This window comes from Martes martes, assembly GCF_963455335.1.
Source record: "Martes martes genome assembly, chromosome: 4".
Classification (NCBI taxonomy): Eukaryota; Metazoa; Chordata; class Mammalia; order Carnivora; family Mustelidae; genus Martes; species Martes martes.
The window spans coordinates 75,444,005-75,469,845 of record NC_137891.1 but is presented as its reverse complement, the minus strand read 5'-3'; the positions used below and the strand labels follow the sequence as shown (position 1 = coordinate 75,469,845).

Below are 25,841 nucleotides of genomic sequence, written 5' to 3'. Positions count from 1 at the left end.
CTGTCCATGCCACATGCAGGAGCTGGCCTTTCCAGACCGGCCCAAACCGCCCTTGGGCCATGTGCCCTTTCATTCGCAAATGCTACCTGCTTTCCTTGAAAGGACAGAGGAAATATTTGAGGTGTGGCATTTGTGCTTCTCATTACATCACTCCAGGTGCAAAATCTTGTTCATGCCCCGACTTCACCCTGTGCTTTCAATACACTGAGACCAAGAGGTTTCCTACAGTTCTGTCTGTTCATTTGGTTGGTAGCTCACCCTGTAACCACCTAAAAAAGCGTTCCCAAAGTTACTGGGTCTCATGATTGGCCCAAAATATTTCAAATGAGTTTAAGGAAAAGGACTTTTAAGTCTGAAAACTGCGGGTGTAAATCTTAACTCTGCTACTTGTTAAAAATGTGCCCATGGGTTAGTGGAGTGCTCAGAGATGAAGGCCCATGGGCCAAAGTCAGCCCACTGCCTAGTTTTTCATACATTTAATGATTGTCTATGGCTGCTTTTTTGCTACACTGACAAAGCTGAATGATTGGGACAGAAACCCTCGTGGCCCACAAAGCCCAACATATTGACAGTCTAGCCTTTCACTAGAAAAGTTTGCCATCCGCTAGATAGGATTATTTCACCCCTAAGTCTCAGTTTCCCCATCTGTAAAATGGGCAAAATCACTTACATCAAAGAAGTGATACTGAGAGAAACAAATAAGATAATAACTGTGACAAAGGCACACAGCAGTGATTGATACATGCTGGGATTTTTTCAATTATTATTTTAGTTTTGCTGTTGTCCAGCCAGGTCCCTCTTTGATGGGTAGGAGATGTCTGTCTCTACCCCTGTTTCCCTCTCTATTTCTCTTCATTTTGCCCCATTTCACCTCCTACCCTCCAAAGGAGAAAAATTTAAAGAAAAAAAATAGTGTGGATGTTAAAAAATTTTTAAAGGGATAGAAAATAAGCCCAAAGAAAAATGCAATCCTATTGAATTTTACTCAGGTTACTTATTTTATGTCTTTGGGGTAATAATTTCTATCATCATTTTATTTTCAGTATAAATTTAACCATGCAACTTGTAATATTGTACAGAGAATGATGACTTCTTGCCTTCTCGCCTTCTCTTATTTACAGAACTTTTTTTTCCTAGATAAAGCATAAGATGTTTTCAAAGTACCCCACATAAAATGTTTGTCTTCTTGGGAAATATTAGTAAAAATTTAAAAATAATAGAATTTAAAATTATCAAATGGTTGGAGCTATGTGAAATCATCAGATTTTTTTCCGATCAGAAGGAATTAACTTCCCATATTTGTTAAGGCACTTTGCTTCTCTTAACAACTTTCTTCAACTACTTTCATATTAAAACACTTTTTTAAATTTCAGTGTAGGGTTTCCCTTATCAACACCTTAGCAGCTTTACAATTTGCCTTTCAAAAAAGTTGAAATCCTCAGAATGGATTATGAGAAGTATGCATATCCCTACCAAAACTAAACATATTAAGCATTTAAATATTTTTAATCGGAACTATTACAAGGTTTAAGACAGAGATAAATGGTTTCAATGCAAGACTTGGAACATCCAAGACCCGGTGGAGTTTGTATTACTGACTTAACTTCACCGTACTCACCAAACATCAGAGCACAGAGGGCTTTCCACTTTTTTCAATTATCACATTCTTCCGACCACGTGAATTCAACATGAGTCCAGTCAAGTGGATTTACTGCTTTTATATCTGTAACTAAGACAAATTCTAAGCATGCTAAAGAAATAGGAAACCACTCTGATTCTGGATCTTCATTTTGTGACCTCCTACTCTTAGATCATATAATCAACTGAAATTGGGAAACGTTTTTCCTCAGGTGAAAATGCAGGGAAACCAGGAGTACTGTTTTAGTCCAGAAAATGGGAAGGAAAGAAAAGCGTTATTTTCCTCCTAGGTGCTCATGTTTCTGATCTGTTTTGTAAAAAGAATCCAAACCGGGATTCTTTAGCCTGGGAACAAATACGGTCGTTGTGAGCCTGACAGAGCAGGTGTGGTAGGAACCCTGTGGGAGCCCGCTGCCTGAAGAGGTGGCACTGTTCCAGGGTCCTGTCCATTTCTCCATGCTGTCATCCATGAGAGATTTGAGAGCTCACTTCACTCGTTCATACCTCACATCCTTGTTGCAGATAGCCATACCCGTCTTCATGGTGGACAGTTTGGAATCTGTGAATTCCAATGCCTATCTTCTTGGGCAAGTTATTTAACACTTTGCATCTCTGTTTCCTTGAGTGCAAAACAGCGCTTGCCTCAAAGTGTTATCGTGAACTTTAGATGCAACAAAAGATGTAGATACCCAGCACATCCCAGTGCACAAAGCAAGGGCCCCCAAAATGCTTGCTCCTCTTCTATTTGTTGATGATTAAGAGCCTCACATGTGCTAAGGAAACCATAAGGGTTTTTGACTACAGGAAATCAATATTATATGGCCATCTAAAATTCAATGTCTCATTTGTTTGGTTAGGGACTGTACTTTTAGGGGAAAAAGTTGTGTTAGTGATGGTAAAACAGTACATGGTATGAATTGTTAAATGACCATCTCACCTGTGTAGCTGAGAAGGGTGGTGTTTGCAAATCATCCGTTGCCAAATTACTGGTGAGGAACTACCTTAAATTTCCATCAAAAATGTTGAAATTGACAAGATGAAAAAATGGGATGAAAGGAAGGGAAATTGAGATGTGTGAAATCAAGAGAATGGGCAAATACATAATATGAGAGCGCCTACTGGATGACAAATGCACTAATTTCAGAAACTGATACACAAAAGAGAGACAGATGTCAGGGACAATGGTCAGCCATAGGACACAGATCCAGCCCTTTTGGGTAGACATGTCCGTCGTTGACCACACGAAGATATAATGACAGCAGGTATGCTGGGGTGCAGCACGAAGAACAAATGTAAGGTGACAGGATTTGGGTGACAAGTAACAGGATTTGAGTTGGAGGCTAGGAAAGACTTTCCTAAGGAATGATGCAGGCACTGGCAACTGAAAGATGAGTAAGGATTCACTGAAAAGAAGTGGCTTTTCAAGAGGGTGCCCCATATTTCCTGTCTCTAGGAAGAAAATGCAGTCTTTTAAAAATTATTATTATTATTTAGATTTTATTTGTTTGTGAAAGAGAGACAGCGATAGCAAGAGGCAGCCCAAGTGGGGAAGAGAGGGAGAAACAGGCTCCCCACTAAGCAGGAAGCCTGAAGCAGAGCTTGATCCCGGGACCCTGGGATCATGACCTGAGCTGAAGGCAGATGCTTAACTGACTGAGCCACCCAGACACCTGAAAATGCAGTCTTATTTAGCATGTGAAGAATGGAGACAAGGCAGTTTATCTGAAGCGTGGAGAGACAGGGACAGGATGAGACAGGGAGGTCAGGTGGCCTTGAGAGCTACTGGGTGACGCTTTCCAAAATGTGCTGGTAAAACATCAGGGATCAGCCAGTTAGTTTCTAGCACAGTCCTTCTTCCTTCTGTCTTAGTCAATACAGGGATAGGAACATTCAGGAAAGGGTGGATGCAGGAAGATTCATATTCAAGAAGGAGTAGATTCAAGGGGACGTCCAGAAGCGTCCCCCTGCTGGCCAAAAGTCATCCTCCCTGGTGATGGTTACTGATTCTCCAGAAAGGGTACATCTATTGTATTATTCCCTCTGTTTTGGTAGATGCTTGAAATTTTGCATAATGATGAATGTTTTAAGTTAAAAATAAAAGAGCCCCTTCTTACCAGTGGCAATTTGGTTATAAGCATATGTCAGTGGTCAGGTGTTTCCCTGAGACATTTGGCTGGCCTTTTGCAGGGGAAGGGTTGCAACTGCCCCCCCCTCAGGAGGAGAAAAGAGACAGGCTCCTTCTGTTTGTTGAAGAATCAAAGAGTTAGAATACTTGGTTCAATTCCCCGAACCTCCTACATCTGGAGAATTAGGCTATAAATCCTGTGAAGCATTCTCTGGGGATTTCCAAGAATTGTTTACACCCAGACCACAAACAACACGACAGGAGTACAGACTTTATTTCTCAGTGTTTTGGCATTTGCAGCTCAGATTGAAATTGCAAAAAGGCAGAGGAGAGCAATGAAGAATTGTGCACATTTTTTGAATAGCTCATTCTCTCTGTGGTTCCAGCTTTATATTTGGAATACTCTCTCTCCCTATTTCTTCCTCTCTCTTGCTCTCTCCCTTCCTTTCTACCTTTCCTTCTGCCTTGCTTTCTCTGTCTCAAAGTGCCATTGCCAATTCTTTTTTTTTTTTTTTTTTTTTTTTTTGACAGAGATCACAAGTAGGCAGAGAGGCAGGCAGAGAGAGAGAGGGAAAAGCAGGCTCCCCAATGAGCAGAGAGCCCGGTGTGGCGCTCAATCCCAGGACCCTACGATCATGACCTGAGCAAAAGGTGGAGGTTTAACCCACTGAGCCACCCAGGCTCCCCTCGAAGTACCAATTCTTAACATGATGCCAGACACCATACCAGGCACTAGAGGACAGGAACGTAAATGAGGCAGGTAATCATCCTTACCTAAAGGTCCGCTCTAGCAAGCAACACCATAATTAAATTAAATTTAAATTAAATAATTAACATTAAAATGACATAGATTAAAGCACAAAATCAAACGTAACTTTAGACCAGGATATGTGCTCTGAAGGAAGAGTATGGCATACCTTACATGAAAACATGTTTGTAGAAAGAATGAATTTACACTCAGGAGGCAGAATGAGCCTCTCCTAGTCTAGAGGTCCCCAAATCAAAACAGTTTCTTACATGATAATATTTTCAAAGTTCTTATATCCCATATCAGCCCCCTTTCTTCCCATTCCTTCAGAAAGGAAATGTTTAAATTGAGATGGTGAGGTTTTACCCACAACCTCCTCCCATAGCCCCCGTTAACCATACTCTAAGCTGTTATTTTGTCCTAAACAAAATGTGAAAAATTTTCTACATCTGTCATTAGGATTGCACTTAGGGGACACCTGGGTGACTCAGTCAGTTAAGCGTCTGCCTTCTGCTAGGATCCTGGGATCCAGTCCCAGATAGGGCTTCTCAGCAGGGAACCCGCTTCTCCGTCTGCCTGCCACTCCCCCTGCTTGTGCTCTCTTTCTCTCTGACACATAAATACATAAAATCTTTAAAAAAAAAAAAAAGACTACATTTAGATCCAACTTAGAGCAAGATTATGAGAAAACAAGTCACTTATTATAAACAACAACAACAACAACAACAACAAAAACAAGTTAACAGTGATGAATCCTTTCAGTGGGAACTTCTTGAAGGCAAATCTGGATTTAGATCAAAGCCATGGGATTCAGAGTAAGGGCTGGAGACAAGGCAGGTAGAACAGACCATAGACATTGAAATAGAGTAACTTCCTTTCTCATTTGAATTTATTTGAGTTTTAGGAACAGTTGGAAGGTTACATTTGGGCAACATCAAACCTTAGTTCATTAATACAACTACTGTTTAAAAAATAATTCTACCCCATGTCATGTTCCCCCAAGAAATGGGGGGAAAAAAGTGAAGAAGAACAAAGCAGAAGCAAAGCAGGGGAGAAGGACAGACTGACGGATAGGAGAATAAAGAGAAGGAGGAAGAGGACATAAAAGAGACATGGAAACACCAGTAGGGGAAAAGACATATATAAGAAGTAAGGAGAAAAGAGGGGGAAAAAGTAAAAACTTTGTTGTTCACTTGGACCACACGATATTGATTTCTATCAGTTTCCTTTGAAATGCTAATTAGCTGACTAGCTAGTATTAGACTCAAAATCCTCATTCTGAAAAAAATCTTTATTCAAAATGGAAAAGTATCTCAGTCTTCCTCTGAGGAACTAGTCTCTGAATTACTAAGCAATGTCTATAACAGTTCTTTGAAGCTAGAAGTAGTCTCCATGCCATTTAGAGGTTTTTAAAGAAAAACTCTTGGATCATATTTCCAAAGGTATTACATCCCTTACCAAACCGTATCCAAATATATAGATATTCAGCGCAAAATGATGGAATAAACTGTTACCCTGATTTTATGGTCATTGAATTTTCTTATTCAAAGTCAGATCAATTTTTTGGGCTGCTATGAGAAAACAGAAACAAAACACCTGGGGTCAGCTGAACTCAATTCAGTGGCAGGGGTTTACTGGAAGGAACAACTTCTCCTCTATCCTCTCGGTAATGTGTCTGAGGGCCTGCAAATTAAATCGACAAACAGATTAGCAAGACAAAATACAGATTTAATTATGTATATAATCACGTGTGTAATCATGTGTATAAATATGTAAATTAGGTATGTAATTATGTATATACACACAGGAGTTTTCAGGGAAATGTGACCCCAAGAAGGTCATTAGCTTTTGGAGTTCATCTTAACAGGGGATGGGGTGGGGTAGAGGACACTTCTGGGAGAAGAAATGACTTCTTGAAAGCAGGGGAGAAAGGGCATTTATGGAAAAACAAATGACTTTTGGAATGATAAAGCACTTAAGAAAGTAGATGGGAGATATAATAGTTTCATGATAGTCTATTTGGGTGTGGTGCCAACTTCTCCTCTCCAAGAAGATTCAAGTTGCTCCTGGGGTGGAGAGCATTTATGACAGTCGAGTTCTTTTAAGATGCTCTGCTTTTAGGCAGATAAGAGATTCCAGGAACTCAAATGCCTTCAGCTCGAAATAATTTTTACGCTGCAGTGGTTTATTCTGGACCCCTTCATATGCAACGCAACCGAATGGCACATATTGTGAACACTTGGATTTGGATGGATTTACAATCTGGTTATTTGTCAGTCTGTCAAGCTGCCTACAAAATCATCTTCTTAGAACTGTGGCAGCCTACCCAGAAATTCATGTTCTCTCGCATTCTGAGAAGGGTATTAACTAACAATAGCGGCGTAGAGGAAGGAGAATTGTCCTTTCCACGAGAAAGCAAGCACTGTCATCTACAGCCAGAGTTTTTCGAGGTATCCGCTCAAAGGTACGTGAAGCACACAAACTGTAGGCCTGTGGGTTCTCAGGGAGATAATCAGATGCACAGCTCTAGGGTCAGAGAAGTCTGGTCAGGAATAGTTTCACTGAGTGCTGAGGTGGATGAGATGGGTGGAGACGCAGGAGAGCAGGGAATCTCTCAGGGAGAGGCCTCAAGGGGATGAGGCCTGGGAGCAACATCCCAACCAATGTCGGTAGCTCAAGGATGAGCAGATTAAAAACGGAGAAACAAGAAACAAATAGAAGGAAAAACGGGAAAGCAACAAGTCTGAAATAAAGGATAAGAGATTCAGTCAAATGAAGGACAATTCTTGGGGTAAAAGGAGGCTTGTCAAGTTTGTAATCCCTGGGGAGGGAGCTCCTGCAGAGGAAAAACTGGTATACAGACACAGGAGAATAACTGACTGGGTCTTTTCTCCAGGAAGCAGGAAGTTAGCTTTGAAGTAGAAAGAAAATTTTCGTCAGAAACAAGCTTTGGGAAGAAAAGAGGGAAAATCATATAACCCTTCTAAGGGAAACTTGGTTTCTTTTCTATAAAATGAGATGGTTGTGCTAGATAAGCTCTGAGGTCTTATCTATTTTAACATTTTAATAAATAATAGAATCTCACTGAGTCCTCTGTAGCTGTTTTGAGAGTTTGATTTTAGAATGAAGTTTTGTAACTGATATGCTATTCATTATTTTGAAGCAAAATACTGAGGGACACATCCTATACTTCTTGGAACTGATGAAAGAATCCTTATTATTTTGATATCTTAAGGGTGTGGGGGGGGATATTGTTCAGTGTCACTTGTGTAATATTTCAGCTTGGGGTGTGTAACCTGAATATCTAACCATGAGGAAACAGACAAATCCAAAACAAAGAACACTCTTTTTTTTTTTTTTTTTTTGGTACAGTACTCATCAAAAAAATGCCAATGTCAAAAAAGCAGAGAAAGAAAGTTGGTGGAAATATTCTTGATTAAAGAAAAATAAGTTGATAAGACAACTAAATGCAATATCTGATTCCAGACTCAATTCTGTACCACAGGAAAAAATCCTATAATGGACATTGTTAAAATCAATTGATGAAACTGGGATATTGATAGTGGATACAGTAGATTAGAAAAAAGTATTATATCAATGTTAAATTGACTACAGTTGATAAATTTACTGTAGTTATCTAAAGGAATACCTCTATTCATAATAAATAGACATTGATATATTTTAAGGTAAAGGGCCATTGTCTTAGCCCTTTTGAGCTGCTATAACAAAATATTACAGGCTGGGTAGTTTATAAATAGCATAAATTTATTGCTCACAGTTCTGGAAGCTGGAAGTCTAAGATCAGGGTACCAGCAGGTTCTGGTGAGAGCTCTCTCCTGGGTTAAAGACTTCTCATTGTAATCTTAGGTGGCAGAAGGGGCATCAGGAGCTCTATGGGGCCTCTTTTATAAGGCAGTAATCCCATTCATAATTTAAGAAGGCCCCTTCTACTAATACCATCTTCCTTAAGGGTTAGGATTTCAACATATAAATGGAAGGGGACAGAAACATTCCGGCCATAGTTGTCATGATGTATGCAATTTACTCTCAAATGGTTGAGAGAGAAAAGGGAGGGTGGGCAGTGATAAAGCAAAGGAGGCCAAGTGATAATCTGGGCAAAGAGTACATAGGTGTTCAATGTACTTTAAAAATTTTTTCCAATTCTTATGTTAAGTTTGAAATTATTTTCAAATAAAAAGTTAAAATATACATTGTTAGCTAAAATTGTACTTAGAGTTCTATGTGCCAGCCCCAGAAGTTCCAGAGAATTCTATGTTAATAATAATGCAGTGCCTTACTGAGGGAATCTTTCTTGAAGCAACTGAGCTGATATAAGCTGTGTAAAAACGCAAAAAATTAAGTATTTTGTGGTAATGTGAATTTGTAATAAAGAATAACTCTAAGATTGTCCCATATTTTCTGATCAGGCATATGTTCGTCTTATAAAAATTAATTGCTAAAAGGAAGGGGGAAAGTCAAATGAATCAGGGAAATTCTAATTGTTGCTAAAGCAGAGAATTCACAAAGGGGAAGGTCATCAATGGACATGAAATTTGCCTTGGCTATAGGAAAAAATCGACTTTGTAAATTTTAAGATACAAAGAAAGCAAAGCTAATAGAAAGTCTTTCCTTTTCTACTGCCAGGATATTGTCTTACCAAGTTCCTGGAGTGTCCTGGAGCAGGCTGAATTACTTTTTTAGGACATGCAATAAAAGGGGTGAAGATTACAGGGGAATTTGGACTAAGCCAATTTTCCAATTCTTTTAAGTGAGACAACAGATGATCTTATGATGCTGTGTATGTAAGGTTTGGTTTTTGTTTTTTTACTATTTGTCACTGATTTGAAAAACAGTCTTTAATAAGGTCTGCCTGTGAAAACTGGTACCATCTGGATTATGACCATTTCTCACGCTTTATCCACCTGACCAGCAATGCAGCCATCTTCCTGAAGGTGGCGCTGTGCGTGAGCGCGGTCCCCAGAGCATGGGGTTTGAAAAGGAAGGGGTTTTCCCATGTCGTCTCTGCCCTGGGGTGCCACAGACACACACACAGGAGGAGGACACAGTATACTCCAGAACAATCCAAAGAGCAAATGGTACGGAAAAAGATGGTACAGATAAAGAACGAGGTCATGAGCAACTCCTCCTATGCCACTCAAAGGTGTTGGGATTAAAATAGCACAACCTTTTGTTCTTATGTTCTAAACTGAAAATAAGGCTGTCGTTCTCAAAGTCATTATTCCATGACCTTTTATTTCCCATTGTCTCACCTTTTTTCTCCTAATTTTTCTTCCTACCTTCTCTTTTCACTTCCAAATTTGCTGTACAAATGATGTCAGTGTTTTCCACTCCATAGAAATTATATTACCATTAAAAACAACAACAACAACAAAAGAGAGAAAGAGAAATTTTTTAAGCACAAGAAAAAGAAAATAAATTATATTATCAAAAATTCTTTTGTGTCCTGATCTCTAACTGACTTAAAATATTGCCATAACCACCAGAGAATTATGGTAATGGAAGATTTTTGTGTTGGCCAGAAAAAAAGCTGAATATTCAGAGTAAGATGTGTGCATTCTGCTAGCTTGATTGGGGGTGGAAATGAGAAGTGGCCGTTGGAACATATTTTCTTGTCAATATTGTCTTTTGGAGTTCACCTCACTCAAGGAGAATGTGTAAGAAATGATTGTTGAGGTTGACTGTTTTTTCCATCAATTAGTGTGCCTCGTTCCCACAAGAGTAATTTTTTTTTCCAATTCATTTTTCAAGGATCATAGACAACAGATTTTCTCTATCAAAATATAAAAGCAAAGTACCAGTTCTGCCACAAGTTCTTGGCAATCCTTCCTCTACTTTTTCCCTTCTCTTCCAAAGACTAGAATGTGGCCTGGTTATGATTAGTATCTGTGGAGAAAAACCAGCTGGACCTTAAAACACAAAACCTATTCTCAGTCTTGATAAGTCTTGTCACAGCATGTTGCATAGTATGCAGATTGATTAATGTTTCTGTGGCAAAGTGAATTCTCCACAGGAGCTCTCTCCCAAAAGAGGCCAGTGTGTTTTCAGGTAAACCCAGTCCATGTCTGGACCAACCAAGTGATGCTTCAGACACCACAGATGGAGCAAAAGTGGAGGGAATTAATAAAAGTTACTTTCCCAAAATTTGTAAACACACTTCTCTAGAAGTACAGTCTTCCCTCTACAAAAGAATAAGTGGTGAGTGATGGTGCAGATAGATCTTCTCTAAGGGAAGGGCAGTAAGGAACAGACAAAAGCTGTAGGAAGAATTATGTTCAGATTATAGCAGGACAAACTGCATCCCAGGTAAGACAAGAAACATTGCAAAGGAGGTTTTATGGCCTCCTATTCTTATTTGTAAGAAAGAGTAAACTTTCTCTTGTGAATGAAGTGCATTTATTCTTGTTTAGAAGCAGAAAGGTAAACCAGCTAGCCCCTCATGTTTCCGGTGATTATTTATCTCTTTCACCCATAGAATCTCAAAGCTGGGGGCGCCTGGGTGGCTCAGTGGGTTAAGCCTCTGCCTTCAACTCAGGTCATGATCCCAGGGTCCTGGGATCGAGCCCCACATTGGGCTCTCTGCTCAGTAGGTAGCCTGCTTCCCCATCTCTCTCTGCCTGCGTCTCCGCCTACTTGTGACCTCTCTCTGCCAAATAAATAAAATCCTTTAAAAAAAAAAAAAAAAAAGAATCTCAAAGCTGTCAGGAACCTTGCAGATCATCCCCTTTCTAAATGAGGACATCAGTTTAAATGACTGTCCAACGTCATGCAGGGTTGACGGAACAACCCAGTCTGTCAACCTCCAGTCCATGGTCATTTTCCAATTCCACAAAACCACTTGCTTAGTTTATCTATTTCCACCATATACATGGAAAGTTCAGCCCCCACCTGCTTTCCTGATCCAACACCCCCATGTGTGTTATGAGCAGCATTCCCACTTAATGTTATGACTTCTCCATATGGTTGGGCCCACGGAGGACAGACACTAGGAGCCCCATCTGAGCTAGAACTCTGAGAAATAAAGAGCTTTGCTGAGGTCACAGCTAGCCTGTCCCAAGCCCCCAGTACCACGTGCCTTATTTTCAGGGGACAGCACTGCATCTCACTTTTGACAGAATGTCTTCCTTTTTGCCTTTGTAGGTTTCACAGCAGCAGCCTCCCTTGTGTCTTTGGCATGGGCCTTGGCCTCCTACCAGAAGGCCCTCCGGGACTCTCGAGACGACAAGAAGCCTATCAGCTACATGGCTGTTGTCATCCAATTCTGCTGGCACTTCTTTACCATTGCCGCCAGAGTCATCACCTTCGCCCTCTTTGCATCCGTTTTCCAGCTGTACTTTGGGATCTTCATCGTCCTCCACTGGTGCATCATGACCTTCTGGATCGTCCACTGTGAGACAGAATTCTGCATCACCAAATGGGAAGAGATTGTGTTCGACATGGTGGTGGGGATCATCTACATCTTCAGCTGGTTCAACGTCAAGGAAGGCAGGACACGCTGCAGGCTCTTCATTTACTATTTTGTGATCCTATTGGAAAATACAGCCTTGAGTGCCCTCTGGTACCTCTACAAGGCTCCCCAGATCGCAGATGCGTTTGCCATCCCAGCGCTGTGTGTGGTATTCAGCAGCTTTCTAACTGGCGTTGTTTTTATGCTGATGTACTACGCCTTCTTTCACCCCAACGGACCCCGATTCGGGCAGTCACCAAGTTGTGCTTGTGAGGATCCAGTCGCTGCCTTCACTCTGCCTCCAGAAGTGGCCACGAGCACGCTCCGGTCCATCTCCAACAACCGCAGCGTCGCCAGCGACCGCGACCAGAAATTCGCAGAGCGGGATGGGTGCGTACCTGTCTTTCAGGTGAGGCCCACGGCCCCGTCCACACCATCCTCTCGCCCACCACGGATTGAAGAATCTGTCATTAAAATTGACCTGTTCAGGAATAGGTACCCGGCATGGGAGAGACACGTTTTGGACCGAAGCCTTCGAAAGGCCATTCTAGCCTTTGAATGTTCCCCGTCTCCTCCAAGGCTGCAGTACAAAGATGATGCCCTTATTCAGGAGCGGTTGGAGTATGAAACCACTTTATAAAATAGAAGGCCTCGGAGGAGCCACAACCTCCAGTGAAGGGGTGACAGCAGGGCCGTGGCAATAATGAAACTCTGTCCTAGAATAGGGCAGCGGGCTGTAATGTGCTTCGTCGGACCCTCCGTCAGTTGACCGCCTGCTGTTGGTCTCCTTTCAAAAGAGCAGCTGAAGGGAAAGAACCGAACCGAACCGTGCCTGCTCAGTAGGACTCCTTGTTGCTACCAGCCCCTCCTGCCCACTTTTAGCGTGTCCACCAGAGGGTACTATGAGCACGGAAAACGTTGCCTCCAATCAATAGGGTGTTTTGATGGAGTTAACTGATCTTTGCATAAAAATATATTCAGTCACACACGCACATACACACACACGCATACACACACATGCTAACACACACGGCACCAGTCCTCTGTCAAAATAGCTTAGATGATTTCTTTTCTTGATGCAAAGCTCTGATTCTGACTATAAAAACAAAGAGAGAGAGAATATATCCTTCAAGATTCCAGGAGAAAAAACAAAACAAAACAAAACAAAAAAATAGTACTACTTAGAAAAGAATTTCATAGACCATTCTCATTTGGAAACCACTACCATGTGTGCAAATCCTACCATGGACAGCAAACCCAACTGTCGTTTACATATGTATTCGAATCAATGGAATGGTTCATTTTCAACACATTTCAGGATTTGTTTTTTATTTTAAATTTCAGTCGAGACCATCCTTTCTGACAGAAATCCTATGCAGCACATCTATGGCTTTCGACAAGACCAAGGAGCTCAGTGATTTCGTGATGTAAATTAAATGATAATCATGATTCAGTATTCAGTTGCAAAAATTTAATAAGTACATGAAGAGGAAGCAGGGAAACAAGGCAAAAACGAGCGTCTGACTTCCCGACCTGCCGCAGTTCACACGGTCAAGGAGGTGCAGAGCGGCAGGAGAGAAACATGCTGAACTGGGTGTTTCGAGACGCAGAAAAGCATGGCTATGTGTGATGGCTACAGAGCACACCATGCCACACCCTCCTAGTGCCAAACACCATCCAACCACAGGACTGACGTGGAAGTCCCAAACACCCAAGAACGAGTGGCATGAGCCCCCCAAACGTGGACATGAGAGCACACCATCACATTCCCCATTGTGTACAGACTACCCCCCCCCACAATCCAAGGTCAAAGTGATGTGTCTTTTAGAGGCTTTGGGACACTTTTTAGTAAGTATGAGCAGACAATGCAGTGAATATGCTATGAGGAAACCTTCCAAACTGATTGAGGGCTTATCACTAGATCCAGCTAAGATTTGTATTTGAACCATTTGTAAAGTCGCACTCTTACAACAAACTTCTGGGTTTTAAATACCTCCGTACAGCAAGTAAACGTTCCCTGCTTTCTGTTCCCAGTGTCCTCGGTCATGGTGCTTTTTGTTGCATTAAAAGTGCCGGTCAAACTTTGATAGTATTTTTTTATAGTTGGTGCAGAGTGGAATAACTCATGGATTATTTCAATATTTTTGTAATAAAAATATAGGGTATACATATAGGCATCATCACTTTTTTTATAGACCTGGAATCGTTTAAAATACTTTAAGCATCATAATTACTTGGGATGTCAGAAACTGGTCCACAAATTTCGTCAGCCTGCCTCAGCACATTGAGAACGCTTGTCTCTTGCAAGATCACCCAATTTTGCAATGTTGGTGCCCCCAGGAACCTGGCCAGGGGTGCTATCAGAATATCAGGTGACAAGAGAATCAGCTTAACTAGAAAGGGCTTGTCAAGACTGGCCAATGTTTCCCAGGATGTGAAAGCTATAAATGATTACTTTCATCCATCCATTCTCACAAATCTGACCACAGTGGAAGATGTCTTAAACTTCCTTCCCTGGTTTTATATTAACCCAACTTATATATTAACTATTAGTCAAGTCACTAAAAAAAAAAAAAAAAAAAAAATAAGAGAGAGGGAGAGAAGAGAAAAAGTCCGTTTAGCTTAATTATTCAGTTATTTGGACTGTACAACCCACTTAAATTAGTCATGTTCAATAGCCACTTGCTGTAGTGGGTATGTCATAGAGACTGCTGTCCCCATCACATCCACAGGAAATGGCAGAGGGCTCAACCTATGACTTCCTTTGGTACAAAGCCCCAGAGCAATATTTTAAAAATAGCTGATTTTTTTTTAATCAGTAGACATATTTTCCTAGTACTCCATGATTTGATCCTCCAAGCAAGATTTCCACTAAAAAATAATAACCTCTTGTTCGGATGTGAAAAGATTACCTAGTCGCCAGTAGAGGCCCAGGAAGACGCTCTTCTTGTCAGCAGTTGGTGAAAACATTGCACCCCCATTGTAGAAGGAAAAAAATGATTATGTTGGCAAAAATTCTTCACTTTTGTGCAGGACCATGAGTTATTAGCTTCCTTATTTCCAAGAAAACTTTTAATTGATGATCTTTGGAAATTGAATGGCTCAGTTGAACTATACCTTTGATTCCATGAGTAAATACCAGATTACAGATAGAGTGGTCGATCAACACAAACTCAGCAGGCCCCACCATGCCTCAATCATGTAAGTCCTGAGTTATTTCTCAATTTGATCCCTCATTTAACATGTGAAGAATGGAAATAAGTGCTGTATGAATAAACAATAATGTTCTGCACTTTGTCTTGGAGGTAAGAATACAGTTAGGAGGGTCTAAGACGTTTGCATTTCTCAGTGATTTCCCAAATACTGTAAGTACTCTGTTATCCAACATACTTGAAGACTGGTGTTTCAGTTAGTCAAAAATTCTTGCTAAGGAAATGACATCTCCACCATAAATTCCAAACTTTCTCAAGATTACAAGAACCAAAAAAAAAAAAAAAAAAATTTACTTCCGAGGAAAATCGTGACCTAATCTTCTTTCCATGATTCAGAAAATCACTTCACTGTCCTCAGATGGTGTGGTGATGAGAACCGTTATTAGTTTCTAGGTACACAGATAACAGAGTTTAAAGTATTAGGATTTAAAGAGACATTGTCAGTGTACAAAGGAACAAAGTTTGATTTTTGTCTTTGTGTTTTAGTTCCTCCTGAGATTTCATTTTCAATCTGCCATGAAACCCTTCACAGACAGTAACCGGAAAATCCAAAAAGAACATGCTATGGTTAACACATAGATTGGAAATGCTGGAGGGACCCGACTTCCTATGCCTGAGTCTACTTGGATTCTCTGAGGGGGAGGAGAGGGTCCTGCTGTTAGCACTCACTTTTTGCACAGGATCATAAAATTTGCTGACAGAAAATGTTAAACATTTTTTTTCACTTTCAAATTAGCATTTTGAAATGAAACCATATTTAAGATTAAAGAACATATATATTTAACCATACTGAGATTTTTAAGTATTTGTGTGGAGGAAAAAAAAATTTTTCCATGTAAATCAAGGTTTGGTTCCCCCATAATGACTGTACTTTAAATTCTCTTGGCCATTAACATTGTCCTGCTTAACTATGTGCTGTCTCATTCGATAACACTGACCTTGCAGACACTCGGTTACTATCCACTTATGATAATGCCATGAACCCAGCAAATGAAATAGATTTCTTACTGACTTGGCAAGAACATGCAATTCGAGTATTAGCACAATAAAATACACAATAAAATAACACAATAAAATACAAAGATAACCAAAGATAAATGTATAATGACATATGTATGCTTAATTCCTAAATGCACAATCTATTTTGCCCTATGAATAAATGAGGTGATAGCACTGACCAATTAAAATTGAATGGGAATCATTGAAATCTCAAGTGACTGGTTTTTAAAGTATCATAACATGCATATATGTTATATATGTATATATAATACACATGTATATTTTACATATATATATACACACATATATATACACATACATACACACACAACTAAAAGAACAGAGATGAAAAAGATGAAGTACATACTGCCCTTCCATGCATATTAACTGACACAAGAATTTTAAGTATTACCGACACAAGAATTTTAAGTGGAAAAGCTTTTCTCTCCTTTTCAGCCCAAGCTTACAGTCAATGTCTATAAGATATCCACATACTTATAAGGTGGGAAATACCTAGATGCAACTTAGCACTTTGAGCTTAAATAACCTGAATCACTCCTAAAATTTTCATCTTTTAAGCAGTTAAATAGAATAGTTTTGAATCATTTCGGTTTCTTCCTCCCAACTGATTGAATCAAGCCAAGAAAAACTCTTGTGTTCTTAGCAGGATTGTGTAAGGCTACACGTTCGCCTTTCAATGCACCAAATGCCATTGAGTGGAATAAGTTCTCCCACAATGTTTAGACAAGGATCCATTTTTTTTTAATGAACCATTTTCTAGACTAAATATATTCTCCCCTGCATTCGCATACATCTTTGCCATTAGCCATTACTGTTTCTATATAAAGTTTGGATGAGATGTCTGCATTTTTATGTTTCTAAGGAGAATTCCTTAAAGCCTTTTTAAAAATAGCTCAGACTGTCTTTCAGAAATATAGCTCAGAGAATGCTTGAAGTGCATGGTTAAAACACAGCTGATCTGAGGTGGTTGTTCCTATAAACTCAGTGATGGATGCAGATCAACTCATGTTCCTTTATCTTCAACAGTCCAGTGTCACTTCTAAAACAGTCAAAATTATTGCTTCTGCCAGCTTGTGACTCATAACACCCTTCTTCCCCATCTGAAGCCAGGGCATTTCAACATGGCTGAGGAAGGACCATTTCCTTTTACCGCCCACTCACCCCCTACACCTTACCTCCATTTCCAAGTCTCTGGCCCTGGCCTGTCTCAGGCTGTGAAGTGATCTCAGAGGTTGGGTTGAATCTCCCCTGCTCACTCAGGCAGGCTGCACTGTCCACCACAGAGCTTTCTTTCTGGATCTATGTCTGGTCCAGTTGCTATCCTAGAAATGGGCATACAGAAAGACTCAATCTGGGCCTGCGATCAATAGTCTCAACAGTAGGATTACTCATTCAACAGGAAAACTCCTCAAAATGTGGGTGGAATTTTATAAAAACACAATGAGCCATTTAATTTTGTTAATTGTAGCAATTAGGCTGGCTCGAACACAGCCTCTGGGCTCACAGCAGAAAGCCAAGTGGAAGAAATGGCAAGCAGCCATTTGCCCACAGAAATGAGGGGTTCAGAAATGCTCCCTTGAGTGTTTAAGGTATCATGTTGTTTGATCATCCATTTGAAGCTCTTTTTCTAGATCCCATAAGAAAAAAAATCAGACTCTTGTTACATGGCATGCAGTGATCTAAAGCCAAAATGTAAAACTCCAGTCAACTTTTGTGGTCTATGTTCTGCTCAGTAAGGAATGGTTTCATGTCCTTGAAATGCCTCACTGTTTTGCTAAAATATTTCACTCGTAAATAGTATACTGACAAATATGTCAAAAATACTGACAAACCCAAATTTTTTCTTTGGTTATTTTTTTACCCTTAGATTTTCTTGGAGTTCAGTTCCCCATATTGATGGTAATTTACCGTGACTAGGAACTTACCATATGCTCAGTGCTGGGCTATAGAACTTAACCTATGTGATCTCATTGAGTCCTCACAACCATCTACGAGTTAAATACCATTTACTGATGACAAAACCTAATCTGAGATGCTAAACAAATTGCTAGAGGTCCCACAACTAGGATATAGTGGAGCTGAGAATTGAACACAACTTATAACAACTTTTAAGAACTGCAAATTTTTCTAGAAGACCCGGGAATATTTTCCCGCCAACATCAATTTCTGATTTGGCACGTTTTCAGGAGAAATAAAATCATGGTCTGAAGATGAAATTTTCCAAAGCAAATTGCATTTAAAGTCAAATATGTCTTCCAAGATGAAAAGTTAAAAATAAAAATCAGTGATGAGAAATGGAAATTGCTATCACCTGTAATTGAATTTTACTTCCACTCCCTAATTCACAGTAGGTAGATATGTGCTTCCTTCCATTCTGGACAACTGACCTCCTCCACAGCCCTAATCTACACTAAAGTAAGAGATAAATATAAATTAACCAGATGGTTCTTCTCTTGTATTCTATTCATGCGCTATACTGGCATCCAGTCAGGCACATGGAAAAATAAGTAAATTCCAGTACTTACTTAGACACTCTGATGGAGAGAGAGACAGAGAAAGAGTTAGAGGAAGGAAGGCAGGGAGGAGGGAGGAAAGATAGATTAACAAACATTTGAAGTGACATTATTCTATCCCATTGCCATGATTTTTCCTTAAATTTTTATGTCTTGCAGTTCATAAAATTTTATATTTAAAAGGATTATTATACCATTAGCTTGACCCATCATATAAATTGAGGAATCTTAACTTAGATTGAAAGGTTAGGTGTAAAGAATAAAGCAAACATTTACCAAATATTCATTGAATTGATTATAAAATGACTGATGTGTCCTTTCCCTCCTCACTTTTGATGTAATATGTCTGAGTTCTACAGGATGACAATCAAAACCCATTTGATGACATTGTATAGAAAGTTGTGTGTGATGTTGAATGAATTATTTCTAAACAAATAGCCAGTAATAAACCCCAAATTTTCTCAACCTTGGTGTCTATATTAGAAAAATATGCAGTGATCGGTCTGACTTTAATGTATGAGAAATACAATCTTCTCTCTTCCTGCTTTGATAAGATTTAAGCAGATCTTGATGAAGATATGTTGAATTAGAAGTCACTAATTTTTATAGACAGTAGCTAATCTAAAAGAGATCTAAGTGTTACTTCAACACATTCTTTTATAGATAAAGACAACCAAGATCCAAAGAGATCAGGTAGTTTCTGTAATCAGGATTCCTTCACTCATCTGTTCCGTAAGCATCACCCACAGGACTAACACTGCCAGGCAAAACACAGCCAAGTGCAGAAAGAGTCTCTCGTAATCCAGCGACTTGCACCTTGGTTATTAGTAGCAGAATAGGAGTCTTCAGACTTCAACTCCTTTTTGCTCTATTACACAGTTTCTATTTTTAATATCTCCATTTAATTCCATACTAAAGCAAAAAAGAAACATAGCTTTTCTAATATTGTATTATGGAAGCCTCATAATAAACAATGGCCACACACAATGACAAACATAAGATCATGATATACATCTAAAGATAAGATGACAATGGTTGACTCTCTATAAAGAGAAAAGTAATTTTATGATTTGTTTTTATGTCTCTTCAATACTAGACATTTTTAAATCAAGGTCCCAAAGCAACAAAAAGAAATTGAAATACTTTTTTGGCACATAGCACTTGACTCAAAGCAATCATAACTGAATAATCTTTGGAGATATTCCTGAGAACCCCTTTTAACAAGCGGCATGAAATGAGGAAGAGTCTGAAGACTTTTCTAATAGGCTCTTCTCTGATCTTCCGGAAATACCCTTCATTAGCACATATGCTATATCTCCAGCATAGTAGTTATTTAGGAATAACACATTTTCAGAACTAAGCCTCCATTACTGCAACCTGAAAGGTTGGTCTAAAGCCATGCTTCCCATGCCCAGGAGAGCAACACTGTGCCTATTACATTCAGAAGTCAGGACAGCCAGACTCACCTCATTAACCATCCTGACAAACGCAACCATGTCTCTCCCTGCTATATGGTCAGGTGGTTGGCTCCCCACAGATGCAGGAAGTATATTGCTTCAAGGTAACTATTAACTTGCATAACTAATTTGCTCCAAGTGAAATAATTCTGATCAGGGAATGCATAAACCCAAAGGTTCTCTAAGGAGTAAAAGGAAAGAGAAAAAAAAAAAGATTAATTTGTATAAGCACATAATAATTCAAAGAATTCCTTGGTGAGTCCTGTTAAGCTTCAATATAACAGTTGGCGTAATAACGGTGGGAAGTGTGAGGCATGGTTTCTAAGTTCAAGCCACTATAAGTAGTTCATTACTGTGATTACTGCTATTTTAGCCATTGCACTAGCCAAGAAGAGTACAGTTGTTGATATGATGTTTGCAGAGCAAAGATCATGATAATAAAACAGATCAACGTCAAAACTAATTAATCAACTTGATAAGTAAATATTACCAGCCCAGTACCAACACAAAATGTTCTCTTGTGTTCTTATTAAAGCCTGTCACCTAACTCTGTTATTAGAATTTCGAAAAATGTGAAGTTTCATGTTTTTATTATACTTCCATCTATAAGATGAAGCTGGTGGCCCTCTCCTCTCTCTATTGCTTGATTTGCATTAAAATGGAACTAACCAAATTCTTACTTCATTTAAGTGCTACAAATATTAACAAATGGAGATGTTGTGTTTGAGCTAATTTAACTTAACTGTTCTAGTGGCATTCTGGTATGGGGTTGTATCAACTCAACACTCTTAATTATTTCAAATTAATCCATTTATCAGTAAGTTCTACATCACCCCTCAATGGACTGAAAATATAGCTCAGGTTTCTATCATTGTATGAAATTCCTATTTTGATTACAAACCAGTAAAACATGTCTTAATCAACATCAGCATTTCAGTCCATTGTGATTCTGGAAAATGAGTGAGTCGGGTTCTGTTATGTTAACTTAGCAATTAACCTTTGACCTGGTCTTTCTGTGGGCCCCACTGTGAGTTCTTATTCTATTGAAATTGGGAGCAAGAGCACACCATCCTGTAACCAAAGGAGATTTGTCGGCTAGTCAAAGAATTGTCGTTTTATAGTCCTCTTTCAAAGAACTCAAATAGTCAACTTTCCTTATTAACCTTTCTAATGTATTGTACATAAAAAAGGAAATGGATCGCTGAAATATGTTCTGAAATCCTGAAGTGTAACCTTTGCCTTGGTCTGAATCAGAGGCTTGGTGCCCTAGGAAGAGGAATAAATCTCTCTAGTGCCAGGAGGAAAGGGAAAGGGGACGAGCCAGTCACTCAGAAATGTGAGCCTCGACTGTCACAAAGATGTATATTGCTGATGGTATCGATTCCCTTCTTTTTTTACAGAAACATCTTGGAACTTGTCAAGCTTTACTGAAGGTGATTTGCGTTAATTAATTCAACAGACCCTTTAATCTTGCAAATTCTTGACTTGTAATATTGTAGCCAAGCTACCGCGAGGGAAAATTAATCAGTTAGTGGGAAGGAGCCCTCGTTCCGTGCCGAGCTGTACCCAGGCCTGAAGAGAAAGACCTCTGTGAAGTAGAGCACTAATGAATTTGTGCTACCTGCTTCCTCATCATTCATGCTATGAATATTCATCTGCTTCATTTGTTTTTGCCAGTAAGCGCTGCTTTGAAAGAAAAAAAAAAATGTCAATGGATTTCTGGGGCTTGCATAGCTCAGAGAATAGGTACTGGGTCATGGAGACTCCTTAAATGGATACAAATCTACTTGTTTGGAAATGAAAAAAAAAAAAAAAGTCACTGTCATCTCTTTAATGATTAATCTGTTTGAGTACCGTGGCTGCCCTCACTTGGTTTCTTGAGAGTACTGTTGTCAGCATTGTAATAACGAATTTATGAAAATGGAATCTGTAATTCCATTTCAGAGGTAAAATCTGCATGGATGTAACTGTTAAATAATTTGATTCCTGCCTTCCCGCAATTAACCTTCGACAATTGGGTGGTGACATTGCCGGTTTCAAACTGAGGTACCTAAGTTTATGGTATTGGCCCTCCCGTTGTTTCTGAGACCTGACAAAACGTCAGTTACAAACTCTGAGATCAAGTAGAGATTCTTATTGCCTAAATCTTCATTTCAAAGTAAACAAATAGTCTCATAATTTAAAAAAATCATGGTTCTTTCCTACTTGCTTCTCTGTTTTCCAAGAAAGATTGAGTTGCAAGATAAGAATGAATATACTTCACATCATTGTCTCAGAGTTTGCAAGCATCAGGCATCCCTATGTTTTTATAAGGTTTCTGTCTAACCTTTTAGGAGAATAATTTCAGGAGTGAACCCTAGATGAAGGAGTGAAAGTCATCAGGTTTATCCAAAAAGTAACCTAGCAGAAAAATTTTAGAAAAGAAGCAGGGATCCTTTTTCTTGGGTTTCAAAGATGTTTCTCCTTGCTAAGTGACCATCTTAGTGATTTGAGAGCTACTGAATGGTAGTCCCAGTTAGAAGTGTCAATATTGTGCTGCATACCCTATTCTGTCAAAGTCATTTTTCAGAACTAACTCTTGGCACCAGCACTGAAATTTAATGGCAAAAACTGGACTAATACCATGTAATTTATTTTCAATTGCAAGGCAATGAAAACTAGTAAGTTGAAGAAAATTTTAATTTCCTGAACTCCAAAGCCAAAATGGGCACAAAGACACTCTGTAACATACAATGAGCTGGTCGACTGTGGGGACGCAGGGGCAATAAACAATCCTCTTAAGCACGGCTCATGAGCGAGAGGCTATAAGCTGTGTTGGGACAGAAGGTGATAGAAGAGGATGTCTACCAGTTGCTCATCAGGCATATCTGCCTTTTTATAGAGCAGAGGTTCAAAGTAGCCCCTGCCGTTCCCTAACTATGAGGATAGATACATCCATATATGAAGGGCCAAGGCAGAAGACAGAGAAGATATCAGGGGCTTCATGTCTGAGACTAACTCTGTCTTTAAGGAAACAGCTCTCCTTGGTCATTGGCCCCTATGCTGCTAGCTAGCTCTGCATGCCAAGAACTTCTGATGGACTACAAGATGAGATATTTAAAGGTATTGTAAGTATTCCTGCTTGTAGAACATGAACCACTGAATTAGCCCTCCTTTTCAACAGCAATGAGATTCAGGGTTACTATGGCCTTACTTATCATCCCATTGTAAATATATCATGACATCACGAGAGCCTCTGTGTTCAAATTCACTAAACCAGGTTTACATGTCCTAGGTCTGTGTATCTATCCCCAATTTGGAAAAAAATAATTTTTTGAGAATGATCTTTAAAATAATAGAAGTGAAAAAGAAAAAAAAAGCGGACAGTTGAGTAATTTTTCACCATCCACAAAACCACTAGAGTGCTGATAGCCCTAAAGCTCTGATTTTTTTCTTTTTTCTCATGAGTAAGTTTCTTTTCACTTAGGGGCTTTCAACATCTGAATTTTCCAAATGATTGCTGAACCATCTTCACTAAACTGAAGTAGACACTATGGCATTGTTAAAAAATAAAGACTGTCCACATGAAAGCAAATATCCAATGAAAAGTGAAGAATTAAGTCACTCAAGCAGTAAATTTGGTCTTTGTGACATCAAACATTTGAATACTTAGGAAAATCCATGTGTTTGAATGATAGAATTTTTCATCTGGTTGTCTGGTGTTGTCTAGATAGACAGAAAATGCTCAGGTGTTGTAGGTAATGAGATTTAACTTTCTCGAGCAGTAATCTATTGCTGGTGATATTCTGCTGCTGAAAATCTCTTTGTTGTGCAAAGAGGAATAAATAATGCAGAGCAAATGCTATTTGATTTTTATTTACTTTTGGCAAACACATGAATGGAAGAGGTTTGGGAGGTTGTCCCGGGGGGAATTTAGATGTGATTATGGCACAGACCTCCTTCAGAAAGACCGTTCTGGAGGCCTGCCACTCTGCTTCTTCCTGCCAAGGAAACTTTTTATTCAGTTCCTTTCCATCCTTTCTAATTCTATAATTGCCCCCTGTTCTTCACATAATCTTCATTGTTCCCAAAGTCTACTTGACAGAATTGTTCAAGAGAAATACAAGTTTGTTAAGTTTTTATTCTTCAAATAGGACGTTTTCATTTTAAGGATTACATCTTTCAAGCAGAAAAATAATGTAAATGACTCAATGCAGTTATTTTATGAGCATGTTTTGGTGTTGACAGAAGTAAAAGCGTTTTTTTCCCAAATTCAACAAAATACATCTTTTTTTTTTTTTTTTTGGTTTGGTTTGTTGATGTCCTTTTGATTGTCAAGGACTCACTGGTTATACATATTGGAACCTTAGTGTTTCCTTTGTAGTCATGGAAAAGAGAAAATGTCATCAAAGGGAAGTTCACATTCCGGAAAGAAGTTTGCAATAGTCACGTGACTCTTGTATTTGTGATTATCTGTGGACATTTTCTTCCTTGTTTCATCTGATTGGGCTCTGGATTGGTGAGTGTATTTCCTCAAATCGTGTGCTTACCCCATTTACTGTTCTGTAGCTGGAGAGAAACACAGGCAAGTTATTCAGACTGATTTTATTTTCCATGAGCTTATGTTGCAGAACTCACTCTGAGGCATTAACTGTAAGCAGGCACACAGAAGGTATGCAGCTATGCAAAGGTCATAAGAGGATTTCCAGAGAAAATCTAAATATTTGTTTTGTACATTCTTAGGTAGTGTTTTGATTGTGTCAAATTCTCCATTTCAGTGCCAACTTAGAATGACTTCATGGGGTAAGCTGTCCTCATCCTTGTTGGCTCCCTCCTCCCATTAGTTGCAGAAGTTTCCCTGAAATCAAAATGGGTGCTCCACCTTGTGTAGCAAGGGCTTCCAGCCGCTAGGGGTCACTGCTCTGTGCTAACTGTGTTTTGTCAATGCTCCTTTGGGTGCTCCTTTGGATGCTCCTGTGGACGGTTTGCTAGTCCCGCACCAGTGAAAGCCTTCCAGGCCAAGACAGCTGCTACTTCCTATCACAGATGTACATACCAACCTGATTTGGCTCCGCTTTCCTTTTTCCTTGAGATTTTTACTTCACTCAATCCTCTTCCAAATCTTTGTACCTTCATGTTATGGACAGGATATTCATTTTTTTTAAATTTTAATAAACATATAATGTATTTTTATCCCCAGGGGTACAGGTCTGTGAATCGCCAGGTTTACACATTTCACAGCACTCAGCATAGCACATCCCCTCCCCAATGATGGACAGGATATTTAGTTCAATGTTTCAGTCAGCTGGCAATGAAGAGGCAACAATCAATTGGCAACTACAAAAACATTAAGCACTTTGTTTCAGTTATCTTTTATTAGGTAGTAATTGAATAGAATTTATGGTTTAGTAGAAAACTAAAAATCCCTGTGTTGAATATGATGACTTTTTTAAATATACTGAAATATATTCTCTGAAACAGTATCCTTTTACACTATGAAGTCTATTCCTTTCGGGAGACAAGAACACGGAGGGGCCCTGGTCCACCAGTGGAAACACAGGGGCCTGGAAGCTGAGTCACTGGAGTCCTCATTCCTGGTTGGTCACTTCAGCCTCAGAAACTCCTCTTCAGCCTCTTTCATTCCATATGTAAAAGAGAGATCATCTTTATCTACCTACCTCATA

The 25,841-nt window shown here is 39.3% G+C and overlaps 1 protein-coding gene across 1 annotated transcript in view; it reads left to right on the top strand.

Moving 5' to 3' along the window:
• XKR4 (XK related 4) overlaps positions 1–12,616 on the top strand; it is a gene marked incomplete at both ends in the record, with an annotated part of 404,143 nt that extends 391,527 nt beyond the window's left edge. Inside the window, one exon of the mRNA XM_080801398.1 lies at positions 11,670–12,616. Within this exon, the coding sequence (XP_080657524.1) occupies positions 11,670–12,616 (947 nt within the window). The remainder of the gene's footprint in view (positions 1–11,669) is intronic.
• Between the last annotated feature and the right edge of the window lie 13,225 nt (positions 12,617–25,841).